Source organism: Zalophus californianus, chromosome 15, assembly GCF_009762305.2.
Source record: "Zalophus californianus isolate mZalCal1 chromosome 15, mZalCal1.pri.v2, whole genome shotgun sequence".
Classification (NCBI taxonomy): Eukaryota; Metazoa; Chordata; class Mammalia; order Carnivora; family Otariidae; genus Zalophus; species Zalophus californianus.
Window position 1 is genome coordinate 70,524,862 of NC_045609.1, and position 14,985 is coordinate 70,539,846.

Consider the following 14,985-nt stretch of genomic DNA (forward strand, 5'->3'; position numbering starts at 1 on the left):
GAGGCCAAGTGATCAGCTCTCTTCTCTGAGTTTGCTACATAGCTCACCCTGGCTTTTTTTTTTTTTTTTTTTTTTTTTTTTTTTTTTAGAGACTTTTAGGATCTCCTCTCTATAGAGTGAATGAATCCTAACTAGCTCTGGTAAAGGGCCAGGCACATGCTGAACTTAACATTAAGCCTTCTTAAAGGGACTACAGCTGGAGAAAATGTTGCTTAATTCTGGAGTATATGTGAGGGTGGAGCAAGGAGGGAGAAGAACTCATGATTTCTGCCTCCAAATCTAAGAACAGACACTCTCATGCCCTTCTGTGGTCCCAGCCTTAGGCGAGTATGGTGAGACTGCTGCAGGTCCTGATAGCCTGTATACCAATCTCCAGGACCTTTTCAGGGGGTCTACACACTCAGAACAATTTTGCATAGTAACAGTAAGAAATGATTTGCCTTTTCCTGTTACTGGCTCACGCAGGTACAGTGGGTTTTCCAGAAGCTGCAAGATGTGGCATCAGTATGACAGTGCGTGGTGTATGTGCTTGTTGCATTCCTTTCAAAAGTTCCCAGTTTTAATTGGGGGAGGTGAGGGAGGCAGCGGACTAGATCTGCGGTTTATATTTGGAGGTACGGAAAGGATGAGCTGATGTCCGAGGGAAAGAACACAGGTCCATATCCCTGTGGCTCCTGACTGGCTTGTTTTGTTGGCTTGTGCCCAGGGAGGGGGACACGTGGGTTGGAGAAGGGGGACCCTATGCCAGATGTTCCCCCCATCAGGAGGGATGCGAGGGCTTACCTTTCTGGCCTGGGAATCGAGGGGTGAGCAGGGTCCCCTTCCTGGCACGGGTGGTCTGCTCAGGGCACCCCCAGTCAATTCAGTTTGTTTGTTTGTTCTGTCTTAGTTTCAAGGTAGTCAGACCCAGGAGTAGAAGGTGAACTGCGTGATGCCGGCTGGCTGTGGTTTCAGCCCCAGGGGCTAGGGTTAAGGCTTTGAAAAGGAGCCAGGGCGGCTTGGGCGGCTTTTCTCCTCCTGGCCAGAACAGCTTCCACTTTCAGTTGTGAAAGAAAAACCAGGAAGTGAGGTCCCCGAGCGTGTTAGAAAGCCCGGCCATGGCCTGACTCGGGACAGCTCAGGCAGGGCACCGTGGGGGACGCTCGGAGCTGGGGCCATCCGCCTGCAGGGATGCTCTGAAACCAGCCTGTCCCTGGAGGAACCGGGGCTGAAGGGAAGAGGGCCAGGGATTCTGCGCCAGGAAGAACCCGGAGCCAGGAAGCCCCGAGGGATGCACCCCCCTCACAGGGTAAGGGGAGCGTCCTGAGGGGGTATTTAGCAAGGGGTCTGGTGAGCATGGGGCAGAGGCCGAGGGGGCACCCTCACCCCCAGGCTTCAGCCAATCTAGAGCCTGCTGGGTACCTGGCACGTGTCAGCTCACTCTCTCGTGCTCTCTCTCTCTCTCTCTCTCTCTCTCTCTCTCTCACTCACGGGTCTCCAGGGGACACCTTTAAACCCTCCTTATCAGGAGGCATGAAGGGAAGGAGGAATGTGGGGGTAGGGGGAATGGATGGGATTTTCTTTCCCTCTCCTGCCTCTCTTGAGGGAGGCACACTACACGCGAGACCCCTTCAAATTTTTTGTGAACGTTGACTCCTTCTGTGGTGAGAGGTAATGGATGAGTGGTGGAGAGATGGTTACTGAATGAACTTAGCTCTGTTTCAGGGGTAGGGCCACAAGTTGAATCTCAGATGAACTTCAAGGACCCTCAAAGAGTGAGCTGTAGGAAGGGACTCCACAGTTGGGGCTTGTTACCTTGTGTGGGTATTAATCTTTGGTGGTTTGAAAAGGAAGATTGAATCTGTAGCTCCAGCTTGTAGGTGATTGCTATTTTCCATCAGCAGCAGGATCTTAAAAAATAGTAACATTTAATTTAAAAAAAGATTGATTTAGTAAAAAACAATTTTTTAATGGAATAATTGGTTTCACTTGACCCCTCCCTTTATATTCTAGCATGGGAGTAACTCTGTCGGGGTCCCCTCCAATTGATAAGTATTTGAGATGAACACAGAATAGTCTTGGAAGAGGCATGGTAAAAATTCTTGTAGGCATCACTTGTGTGCTTGGCACAATCAAGAGAACAAAAGACAAAGGCCACAAATATTTAAGAACAGGCAGATTAAATAGAGTTAAATAGATGATATGTAATAAAGTGCAAGTGGTGGGGATTCTAGGAAAATGCAAGGTAAGTGTACCCCCAGATAAACATATTCCAACTTAATTAAAAAACACATACAACACACACACACACACACACACACACACACACACACACACACACACACTCACACACACACTATCCAGTCCAAACAGAACGTTTCAGCCAGATGTTTGGCTAGGTCCTGACCTAAAGTAGTCTTCTCTCCCAGGCTATATTTTAACTCTTTGAGGGCAAAAGCACCTACTATAACATCAGTGTATCAATGAATGCTTAAGTGCTAAACACACAAATGGGGGCAACAGATTCTATAGGGAGGCTCAGGGTCAGAGAATGAATGGAGAAAAGCAAGAGGAAGCCAGGGTAAGCACGAGCTTATAAAAGCTGCTCTTAACATTTCATTAAGAGAAGCTTATGACGTGGATGGTTTCACCATGTTATGGCTGAGGAGGCTCAGAGAAGTGAAGTAACTTTCCAAGGTCAAACAGAGATCAAAGCTATGGTCTGTGTGCTACTGAATAGCACGCTCCAACCACTCCTGCACAGAGTTGGCCTTTCTTCAGATTTCCTAGAAAATCGCATTTGTAAAAAGATTTTCCTATGTGGTGACCTGGGCCTATATCGAATTCACATATGTATTAGCACTTTTCAGGTGGATGTTTTTCAAGAGCTGCAAATATGACAGCTTCCATTCATTGACTATTTTCTGTGGGGCAAAGCTAGGTTTTTGTGGGGGGGGGATGTTATCTTTTAATTTTCAAAAACAGTCCTGTGGAATGGGTTGGTTGTTTCACGGATGGGGAAACTGAGGCTTACACATAAAGAAACTGGACACACTCTGAAAAGGTTGAAACTGGCATTCGAGGTGTGGTTCCTGGAGGGCCAGAGGCAAATTTGCCTCAATTCCGGATGAGTCTAGGGGCACCTGGGTGGCTCAGTCGGTCGAGGGACCTGCTCTTGGTTTTAGCTCAGGTCGTGATCTCAGGGTTGTGGAATGGAGCCCCGTGTCAGGCTCCACGCTCAGTGGGGAGTCTGCTTCTCTCTCTGCCCCTCCCCCCACTTGTGCTCTCTTCCTCTCACAAATAAATAAATCTTAAAAAAAAAAGAAAAGAAAAAAATCTGGATGAGCCTAGTTTAGTGCCTTGACCAAAGAACTAGAAACTGGGAGAAACCTCTCTTTTGAAAATCCTCCCACTTCAAATCTGTTGAGAAAGCAGCAAGCAGATTGGTGGTGTGCCAGGGGTTGGGAGAGGAATTCAGAGTGACTGCTTAATGGGCACAAGGTTTCCTTCAGGGGTGATAAAAGTGTTTTGGGACTAGATAGAAGCAGTGATTGCACAACATTGTGAATGTACTAAATGCCACCGAGCTGTTCACTTTAAATGATGGATGTTATGTGAAGTTGGGGAAGTCACCTCCCACCTCCCACCTGAAGTTGGGGAAGTGACATCCCCAACCAGGATTTGGCAGCTGTTTATTTATTTATTTATTTATTTTTAAGATTTTATTTATTTGACAGAGAGAGACACAGCGAGAGAGGGAACACAAGCAGGGGGAGTGGGAGAGGGAGAAGCAGGCTTCCCGCCGAGGAGGGAGCCCGATGCGGGGCTCGATCCCAGGACCCTGGGACCATGACCTGAGCCGAAGGCAGACGCCTAACGACTGAGCCACCCCGGCGCCCCATTGGCAGCTGTTTATTTTTTATTTTTTATTTTTGTGGCAGCTGTTTAGATACCAGGAGTGAGGGTTCTGTTCCTGCCGGTTCTATTGTTGGCCTGCAGATTCACCAACCCTCGTTGGGGGTGCAGCCTGAGGTGATTCTCAGGCACAGCAGCACCCTGCCAAGGTGACCTGTCCTCGGCAGCCCTGAGTCAGCCATCATTGTTCTTGTCACAGTCTGCTGTAAATGCACCCGAGGGCTTTCTCTCCCCCCAGCAACCATCCGAGTCAAAAAAGGACTCTCCCTCGCTCTTCCCCTGGAAACCCAGTGCCTGACATGTCTTAGGCTCTTAGTCCATGTTGTTTGAATAAATATGTGAGTTTTGGAGTTTGGAAGGTCAAGCAGCCCAGTATGGTAATGGCCATGCCATGGTATCTTCCCTCTTTGGGGGAGCTGGTTGGGAGCAGACCTCTGGGTCTCCGTGGGTCAGTCTGCCCTACGAGGTGTGAGGTTGTGAGTCCGTGCGGGACAGGGTACAGGGCTGGGGTAGGGTCGGAGGAGATGGCTGGGTCAGAAATCAGAGGGGCACGATGCCCCCTCCAATGAGAAACCCTCTGTTTAAATAGAAATGAGAAGTTGTCAAGACTTTGCTTTAAGTTGGAAGGCAGTTATAGAATGAAGGTCATCATCATCTCTTCTCTTTCAGGAAGCCTCAGGGTAGAATATCTGATACTTGACAGGGAGTCAGACACTGGGGGGAGTGGAAGGGGGAAGGGTGCCAGTCTTCCTGAGGACTTCCCATGTACCCAGCAAGGTACTCGAGGGGACAGTGTGCAGCATTCCCTTTAAGTAGGGGCTGTTACCTACCCCTTCTTGTGTGCAGTTGAGGAAAACGGGCGCTCGGTGACATTATATAACTATCCCCAGGGCCACACGAGTGGTGGACCATTGCTCTGGTACCTGAACAGGCAATGGCCTTAAAAGTTTGCTGCTGCAAATGAGACTATTGGCAATAAAGCTTATTGTTTGCACTTTGATTCTAGTGACTCCTGACCACTGGCAGACCAGGTAGTAGGAGGGCTGACTCTGCAGGATCCCGGGCAGGAAGGCCTCTTTCACAACATTTTACATCACTGCTTTTATCCTGCATGGGTGACGGGGGCCTAGCACTTTGTCCAGATTATCTTTTTATAGGCTCTCTTATCAAGTCCAGTGGACTTCTGATACTGATTCTCCTGACCCCACTTGTCTCGTCATCCACTTGGTCAGCAACAAGCTCAGGAAGTCTTTGCGGGTGCTTCCTGAGGCAAGGTTTTCCTCGGGGTAGGGCTGGAGGGCTGTGGTTTGCTGGAAGCACCATGGTAGATCAAGGCAGAGGAAGGTAGATCAAGCTAGATCAAGGTAGATCAGATCACTGTGTCGATCTGAGATCCAGTGGGATTTGTTACTACCTGCCACCAGCCTATGGGGTGGCTCAACTGTCCTATGCTATCTTCATGGACTGAGTTAAGAGGTTTTCAGTATTTGATTTAATGAGGGCTTTTTTGTTAAATACCACTCAGTTCAACTGGGCAAGGCCTGGCACCCCAAGGCTCCCTCGTGTTTGTGAACTGAAATGCCTTCCATCGTATGGTGTCTCCACCAGGCCCCAGATATTGTCTCCTTTAGCATTCTTGGAGGCTTTTTCTCCCCCACACCCTTCCAACCAGAGATGGATTCTCTACCTCCATCAGAAACACCCTTTCATTGTTTCCCTTTCCCAAATATGATGCTTGTCCCACGTTAGTGCCTCGAGCCATACTCTACCTCTCCCCTGACATCTGGTTGTTCCCCTTTCCCCTACCTTCCACTTAAGTTTATCCAACCTAATGTGGTAACTTGTCTCTCCATAAAAAAAAAAAAAAAAAATCGGTTGGAAAGATGTAAGCAAAAGTTGAGAAAGATGGTGTGGTGACAGCGACCCTGGTTAGAATCAGTTGGGGACTTATTAGCCATTGGCTTAATTGGTGGGGTCATCCTCCTTGATTGACCTTGGAAATGAGACTGTTGGCAATAAGGCCAGGGGATCAAAACCCACACATCCCTGAGAGTCTAGTGCTCCACACAGCCCCCTTCATCTACTCCAGTCTACACTAGGCTCTCTCTTCTTCAGATTTATTAGCTCCCCCACCTTGCTGAATCCTTCTGTAAGTGTTTTCAGTATTCGATAGAACCGTAAGTCCCCAGAGGGCAGGAGGTGTATCTTCTAAGTGTTTGTCCCTCTGTACATGGCAGAGTGCTGGGCACACAGTTGGTCTAAGACCTTTGTTTGCCTTATTAAAATATGTAAATTTATAAATAAATTTAAAGTACAGAGAGTAAATACATCTCTTGCCACACACACTTCTGCAGTCCACCAGATGCTCCCAAGTCTGGGGTATATGCCATGGTGCATTTGTTTACTGCCTGGGGAATTGGTCTTAGCTCTTAGTAGACTATGAAGTCTAAGTGTGCTCTCCCCATTCTGAACACACCACCTGGTACAGAGTATATTCAAATGCCTGCAGAATCAGTGATCCTTGAGCTCGTTCAGGTCAAGCTACTTACCGTTGCCCGTGCCAGGGCATGAAGCCCCTGGCTGTGGCATTTCTGAGGAGGGTTCAGCCACCTCTGCCCCCTCTGTGTATAGGAGCACATCATGTCACTGCGAGACTGAATCCTGCAGCCTGTTTCCTTCAACAGATGCCTCTCCCTGGTTCCCTTCTCTGAACTTGTGCCACTGGTGAGCAAACAGGGAAAGTGACTCACTGGCGCTTAGTGGATTCCCACGGTACCTCAGGCACCATGCTGGATGCAGTAGCATCTAAGGGCTAAGACAGCCTCTGCCTGGGAGCCCCCATGGCCAAGGTGTCCACTGTGTCACAGGAAGCTTCCCAAACCCGAGGATAGAACTGATCCTGCTCTGGTTCGTACAGCCTTCTTGAGCTCTGGTTCCTGGAGCTTTCCCCGTGTGGTTCAGCAGCAGAGATCTTACGGATGGATATGAGCCGAAGACCTCATGATTTGTGGTGTGCTTGCCTGTGGGCCAGGGATCCTGTTTCAAGCCTAGCCCTCCCCCCTCTCCCTGCCACCTGCCTTACAAATTGGAGTTGTTGGGTATGGCCTAGCAGTTGGGCTGAGAAGAGCAAGAGGTGTGATCTTGGTATCCCTCTCCTGTTATTTAAGCACTCATGTAATCTTTCCATGTTGTGTAAATGACTGCTCAGTCACCCTCTGGGTTTTACTAGGGATCTCCTTTGGTAATGCCATCTCCCTGCTCTGTCCTGCACCCCGTGGAGATAAAGAGGCCCTTTCTCATCTGCCTGGGGGCATCCCCTGGTGTGTGTGCCTCAGAGCATCTTGGATGCCAGGCCCCAGATGGACAGAGCTGCCTGTTCCCAGTGACCTGGCACTGCTTGCTGGAGAAAGCTAGCGCGGGCAGTGACCCGAGCACCTGGGTGCCAGTGACTGGCTGGGAAGTCAACTGTAGACTCAGGTCAGGATCTTATGCCAGCCCCTCTTCTCAGCTCCTTGCCATAAGTGTCGAAACATGGCCTTCGGGGGCCCGTTTGCTCTGATGACTCAAACTTTACCTTTGCTCTAGCTCTTTATCTGCTAAAGAAATGAATGAAAAACGTTTCTCCCACCAGAGCTGCTGTCCAAACCAGCTTGCTCTGTGGCTGAGAGGATTGCACACAATGTGAGCGCTCGAAAAGACCACATGTGTTGAGTGTGGCTTTGGTAGTGCGCAGGCTGCGCTTGCAGAAACGGAGCTGAGGCTGTGTTCTTGGGTGCATTCACATGAAATGCCCCCAGCCAAGGTGGTGGAACTATCTAAGTCAGCTGCCTCGGTCAGAGGTGAGGTGACTTGGAGTTTTTGGTTTTATTTTCATTTTTTTTAAAGCATGCATATTTCAGATTAAACAGTACACACTCTCAAGTTATCTTCTCAATGAGACCTACTTGAAAACTCACCCCCTCGCTGTCCACAGTCCTCTCTCCCAATTCTATTTTTTAGATTCCATATACTATATAATCTCGCTATTGTTCAGACTTGTTATCAAACTCGCCAATAAAATACAAACCCACAAGGGGAGGGTTTTCACTGCTAGATTCCCAGCACCTGGAATGATGCCAATATACAGTCAAGCCCTTAAATATCTTTGGCTGAAGGACTGAATACTTGAAACTTGCTGGAAAATCCATTAATGACTTCTCTTCTTCCATCTGTCTTTTCTTATGAGGAATATACTTTCAGAAACACAAAAACATACCCATTTGTCCAAGTGGTTCTTTTTCTTTCTACTTGGCAACTCATCACAGAGCTTTTTCCACATCAGTACACACATATCTGCGTTATTCTTTTTAATACCTGCCAAGAGTACCACTGTGTAGACCTGCTGTAATTTACATGGCTAGCCTACCAAGGGAGGCTTTCCTGGTCTCTGGCATTTATAAACAATCCTATAGATGTAATGATGATGAGCGTAATAATGAATGCACTGTTCTGCGTACTTTACAGGTATATTAACTCCTTTAATCCTGAGGAAGATATTATCATTGCCATTTTACAGACAAGAAACCACACAGAGGTTATCTAACCCAGGTCACAAAGAAGATGATCACGCAGGGTGTGAGCCCAAGTAATCTGACTCAGGCCCACATCCCAAACCAGTACCTTACACAGACATTTGTGATGTATTTTAGTGAACTGATGTTTTTCTACAGGGTAAGTTACTCGTAGGGTCATTAGGCCCAAAAGGCACACATTTTAAATTGTGGTAGAAGGGCAAAAGGCGCATCTCTAAGGAGGCTGCCCCAAATTAACGTTTCCCTGATTAAGAGTGCATTTTACACTATTTCATCATTGCTGATCTTATGGGTGGGGAAGACATTTCCTTTAAATTTGCAACTTTTAAAACTATAAGCAAAGATGATTGTCTCTCCAGCCATAATCTGTTTTGCTGTGAATGTTCTGGTCATGACCTTTGCTTTTTGTTTTATTGTGTTTTGTTTTTCATTGACTTCGAAGCATTCCTTATCGAGGAAATGAGCTCTTTAGACAGGCAAAGTATTTGAAATTTGTCCCAGTTTATCTTTGTCTCTGGTCTCTTTCCTGCAAGGCAGTTATTTTTCAAGCTTGCCAATGTTTTCATTTATTGCTCCTAGGTTTTGTGTCTGTCTTGAGTCTTCCTCATGCCAGGATTATAAAAAGAATTTTTCTCTCATACTTTTTATCCCCAAATACTCTTAGGGTTGTCATTGTTTTATATTTAAGTCTTTGATCCATCTTGAACTTATTTTTGTTGTAGGAATAAGGCAGTAATCGGCTTTATGTCTTCTCTCTGAATGGCTAGCCAGTTGTCTCAAAACTTTTATTTAAGTGAAAAAAATCTATCTTTATTTGAAATGCAATTTAGTATATGATAATATATCCACTGGGAGTTTCAGGATTATTTTGTTACATAGTTTTCTCTATTCACCACCAATGGAAAACTTTTCTAGCCCTACAGAAGCAAATTTGGTATTGTTTAACTCTGTTCCCCCATCCCCAATTCCTGTTATTTTTTCAAAAATTTTCTAACTCTTTTTAATAAGCTTTATTTTTCTGGGTGAACTTTAGAATTAACTTTTTAATCCCCAAATAATTCCCATTGGTCTTTATTAGAGTTGCATTAGATATATAGATACATTTAGGAATATGGGGTCCCCTTGACTATTTTGAGTATGTCTTTGCAATTTTCAAACCTTTGATGTCCCTCACATCTAAACTTTTTGAACTGAGCCTTTACACATTTATTAATATGCTATTGTGAATTATATTTTCCCCATTATTTTTGAATTAGTTATTTGCATGAAATCAAGGAAAGCTATTGACTTTCTGGCTACTGATTTGGTAACTGGCCACCTTCCTGAATTATTTCATTGCTTCTAATTGCCTCTTCTTTCCTTAGAGGGTTTTTAGGGTTCCCCTCTCAGCGGTTTTTTTAAAATTGAGAAACATGACCACACATTTTTATCTCAGATATACCTGAATGCTAGCTCTTTTGATCTTTGCATCATTTTAAATGGCACGAGGAGTTAAGACTTGCCCTCTTTGGGAGTCAATGCTTTTCCATATCAGGGTTTTCTCTGTTTAAGTTTTTTGAAACGGATCATCGTTGCAAATTATGTTATATTTTACTTCTTAATAGAAGAAAACTGCATTTGATGCAGAAGAGTAAACTGGTGTAAGAAAAGAAAAGGTAAAAAGCCCTTAGCCCCAGGGCCTGAGGAAACTGGATGAAGGGTCTTGCAATAGAATGCATATCTGGTTCATGTTCGTTGCATGTTAAGGAAAAGATTATTTTCATAAAGCTGTCGATTTGTAATGTTCTTTTGACCTCTTGCCATTACTTTGGAATTTGTCTAGAAATATTGGTTATGTGGTTAAGAACAGAGATGGAGGCTTCCTAAGTTGAGAGTGGCAGGAATTTAGGGGGGCTGGGTTGGTGACTTAAAACCCAACCGAGAAGGCAAAACTTTCATATGCAGCCTTCTAAATCACACACAGGCCCCTTTGGAGTCATTGAGTTGTGAAGCTTTGGCACCTAGTCTCTAGGAGAAAGTGAGTCATTCAGTACAGCAGAATGGGTTAACTAACTGGGTATTAGAACCTGGGGACTCTGGTCTCTCTTTTAATGAGCTCTCCATCACCACAGAATGAGTCCATACCTGCAAGGGAACAGAGAAACCAATTAAATCCAAATTAGTATACCACTTTCTAGAAAGTAGATTTTTTTCCCCCAAAGCTCATAAGTGAAATTTACATCTCGTTTTTGCGCAGAAAATAATGAGTTCTTCGGGCCTAAAAGCAAAGATAATTTGCCTTATTGTTCTTTGAATTCCAGAAACCTAGGGTAACCACAATTATTTATTTCTAGGCTAGATTTCCTGCTCACTACTGTGGATGACTTAATTTGATAAGATTCATCCTGTATTTTCTTTCAAGCTCAGAGGAGTATACTCATCCTGAGTAGTTCTTGATATGTGTTAGAAATACATCCTTTTCACCTTTCATCCCTAACCCAGTACTGTGCTAAATATTGATTTGGGAGCACCCATCTCAAGATTGGCCAGAGTGACTTTTGATGATCTAAGATCTGGGAGCTTGGGAGTGGGGAGTTTACTAAGGGACAGTGGGTTAACAGAGTATTGAAAACAGATAATTCTGAACCAGAAAACCGGTCATTTTTTTTTCAACAACTACTGACTGAAAGCTAACTATGTGCCAAGCATGGTGTCAGCACTGGAGGTACAGGTGAACAAAACAAAACCTTTGTTCTAATTAGAGCATCAATTCAGTAGGGGCAACAGATGATAAGGGAGCAGTTCTATTTCAGATAGTGAACATCATCATGGAGAAGAGAGAACAAGGTTCTGTGATAGTGACTGGAGTGGAAAGGGCAATATTAAATAGGGTGATCAGAGAAGAGTCTCTGAGGAAGTGACATTTGAGTTGAGGCCCAACCTGTAATACACAACCATTGTGTAAGTACTACACAACCATTTCAGATCTGGGGAATAGTGTTTCAGGCAAAGTGAAAAGCAAATACAGAGGCTGTAAGGGAATTGACTTATGGTTGGAGAGCTGAATACATGTAGAAAAAATAAAATCTTTCAAAGGAAAGGGACTACGAAACAAACATTATTTGTGGGCTAAAGGGATAGCCTGAAAGCTTCAGAGCAAAAAACATAGTTGACCAAAAACTAGAGTAGTAGAAGGGCCCATTTAAGGACTTCATTCAGAGAACATCAGACTTAAGGAAGAAATGGTGGCCCGAATCCTCAGAGGAGCAGAACCCAGAGCTGAATATGGGGTGATCCAAACCTAGACACTAAGCCTGCTCCTGGGAGCTGGCAAGCAGGGGTTCAGGCAGAAGGTATCCTTCCGCTAGCTTGGGAATTAAATGTGTTAGGAGCCAGGAAATGAGTGACTGCGTACTACAGAGGAGGGGAGGCCCTGGAGTGAATCCAGGGGAAGGACTGGGGACAAAGGCACATCCTGGTGTATGGGGCTGTGGCGTGTCACTATCACCGTATTAAAAAGCAGAGGATGCTTTCCACCTGGGGCCATCCTAATGTGCAGTGTGGCTTGCTCAACCATCTGTAGATGACCCAGAACAGGAGCTCCCGTGTACAGTGTGACACAGCTTTACCACCATTACACTTTTCCCCCATCCCACTATTTCCCAAATAGTGATGTAGAGGGAGGCGCAAAGTCTTACCACATCAGCTGCTTGCAGGAGGCTCCGTGAAATGCCTGAAACAGAACTGTAATCCGAGTGACACAGGACACATGACAAAAGAGACGGTGGCTTTTCTTCTCAGTTACTTGAGCACATCCGGAAGTGTTAATAGATTCTAAAGGTTAGACTGCTAACCAGAGCTTCCCAATCCAGTAGTGGTGGAGCCTAGAAGTTTTACCATCTCTTGGGCCCTCAGCTTCTCCCAACTGAACTGTGAGAGAGTGACATGATGTATGGTTGCAAATCCTCTCTGGCACTAGCATCATAAGGTGAAAAATGTGTGTATGTGTTAAAAAGCCTATCAAGAGAGTAAAAAGACTATATAGAATGGGAGAAAATATTTGCAGATCATGTATCCGATAAGGGTCTAGTATCCAGAATATATAAAGAACTCTTACACCTTAACAACAAAAAGACAAACCACCCAATTTAAACATGAGCAAAAGGCTATAATAGACCTTTCTTCACAGAAGAAATACAAATAAACAACGAGCACATGAAAAGATGCCCGACATCATTAGTCATTAGGGAAATACAAATCAAAACCACAATGAGATGCCATTTCATACCTATTAGGATGACCATTATCCCAAAACCCCAGAAAACAGCAAGTGTTGGTGGAGGGTATAAAGAAACCAGAACCCTCTGTGTTGTTGTTTGGAACGTAAAATGGTACAGCCACTGTGGAAAACAGTTTGGTGGTTCTTCAAAAGAAGAACCATGTGACCCAGTAATTCCACTCCTATGTATTTACCTTAAGGAACTGAAAATAAGTATTCAAAACAAAATCTGCACACAAATGCTCATAGCACTGGTCTCCATAGCCAAAACTGAAAACAACCCCAATATCTATCAGCCGATGAATGAATCAGTAAAATGTCTATCCATATAGTGGAATATTTACTCAGCCCTAAGAAATGAAGCACTGGCATGTGCTATACCATGGATAAACCTTGAAAATATTACGCTTAGTGAAAAAAGTCAGACAGAAAGTCACATATTACATGATTCCATTTATATGAAATATTAAGAATTTGTAAGAAATTATGCAAATAGAAACAAAGTTAGTGGTTTCCAGGGGCTGCGGGGAGGAGGGAGTAAGTACTTAATGGGCACGAAACTGTTTTGGACCTAACTAGAGTCGATGGTTGTACAACATCATGAATCTACTAAATGCTGCTAAATTGTACATTTTAAAATGGTTAATTCTATCTTCTGTGAATTTTGCCTCAATTTTAAAAAAATGTGGGGAAGCGGAGAGGAACCGCCTGAAATTCTGCATATATCCTATTTGAACTGGCTACTTGATTTGCCATGGCAAACAGAGTAAGCTATTTCGTTGACACATCCTTCAGTGTCTTCTGCAAATAAAATCCCTTGCCAGTGTAAGCAAGGTATTTCATTCTCCTGAAACTGCCGAACTGCCATTTGTAAGTATCTTCCTTGTTTGTAACAAAGTAGTCAGTCTCATCACATTTGTGGGCAGTGTGACTGCAGTATGTCTAAAAGGGAGGGTTCAAGAACTGACAGACCATGGTCCAGATTAAGCCAGATGTCGTTTTGTCTCATACCAGACTTAACTATTTGAGCCAATAGTTAAAATGGAGGTTTCACAAAAATGCAGTGTTCCACGTTTTCCAGGGAGAAAAAAAAATCTGATTATCTGGTGATCAGGGGCTCTCATTACGGAGTGGTCACAATCAGCCAGGGGTTGACAGCAGGTGCTGCTGTAGACTGGTCATGGGTTCTTTCTGTGTCCTTCCCTCCCCTTGTGCTACCTGCAGGGGGCTCTTCAGCCTCCCTCCTCCCCGCATCCCTTACCATCCCTCAAACATCAATTTCACCTTTAGACCCTCTTTTGAAGACATTGTTTGCAAAATCTCTTATTAAAATGTCAATCTGCTGTCTGCAAAAAGAAAGCCAAAGTCCTTAGTGTGACAATTTGTTCCCATAGTTGAGAAGGGGAATGGAAGTAAGAATCTCTTAATTTGAAGGTGTGTAGGACAGAGCAGAGAATCCCAGATCAGAAGGTACCAGCAGGCTGGGGGCGGTAATGGCTGATGGTGCAAGGATGGGCGAGCACAGAGCAGGTTTCTCTTCCCTTGAGCGCCGCTACCCACTCTCAATTTCACAATTCCCCCTCCCCCCCCCCCCCCGGGGCTGCGCTGTTCCCCACCTGGTGAAAAACAAAGTTCTACACGGCTGGCTCTTGAACACATTCTGTCTCCTGGAAGTGCCACTTCACCACACCAATCCCGGTAAGGCTGGATTCCAAAATTCCCACCTCTCAGAATCCTGGCAGGTGGTCACAATGGCACCCATTGTTAGGTAACCTAGCACCTATGGGGCCTCGCTTTTGTTTTTGTTGTGTCTTCTTTTTCTTCCCCTAAACACAATGTGGAAGAAACCAAGGAGTGGGGGACAGTCATCCCAGTCTCTGGAAGTTCAACTTTCCTCCATAAAATGGAAAGGGACTGCTCCAAGTTCAAGTAATAACCTGTCAGGGAGCAGAGGAATGCTCAGATGACTGACGGAAGGATTCTTGTGACTGTTTCTTTTCCCACACACAATTCCCAGGCCCCATAGCTTTGTTAAGGTGGTGGGAAGTGGTTGTCTTCATGGAGAAAGTTCCAGATGCCGGCTACTGGCAGTTGCCCCTAAAGTTCTCAGGGCAACTATGATCTTGATCTGATCAAACTTTTTCTTATCAGGCGAACTTTGCTCTCTTGATTCGAAGTGGGAAAGTTTGGCCTCATCTCTGAGGACACTGCGGTAAACTTTGAAGAGTACAAATTCTGAATTTCCTTTGCTGTTGCCTATAA

At 45.0% G+C, this 14,985-nt stretch overlaps 2 protein-coding genes across 4 annotated transcripts in view; one reads left to right on the forward strand and one right to left on the reverse strand.

The window, feature by feature from the left end:
- LOC113920198 (guanylate cyclase 2G-like) overlaps positions 1 to 5,217 on the reverse strand; it is a 66,042-nt gene extending 60,825 nt beyond the window's left edge. Inside the window, 1 exon segment of the mRNA XM_035724135.1 lies at positions 5,103 to 5,217. Coding sequence (XP_035580028.1) covers positions 5,103 to 5,217 — 115 coding nt within the window.
- ACSL5 (acyl-CoA synthetase long chain family member 5) overlaps positions 1 to 14,985 on the forward strand; it is a 45,544-nt gene that overhangs the window by 1,214 nt on the left and 29,345 nt on the right. The window contains exon 1 of one of the 3 annotated variants that reach the window (XM_027596341.2): positions 1,064 to 1,288. The exons of 1 other annotated variant lie outside the window; for it this stretch is intronic. The gene's annotated coding sequence lies outside the window, so the exon portion shown is untranslated. Of the gene's footprint in view, positions 1 to 1,063; positions 1,289 to 14,572; positions 14,653 to 14,985 lie in introns of those variants that run through there. One more of the 3 variants, XM_027596342.1, reaches the window with a different exon arrangement.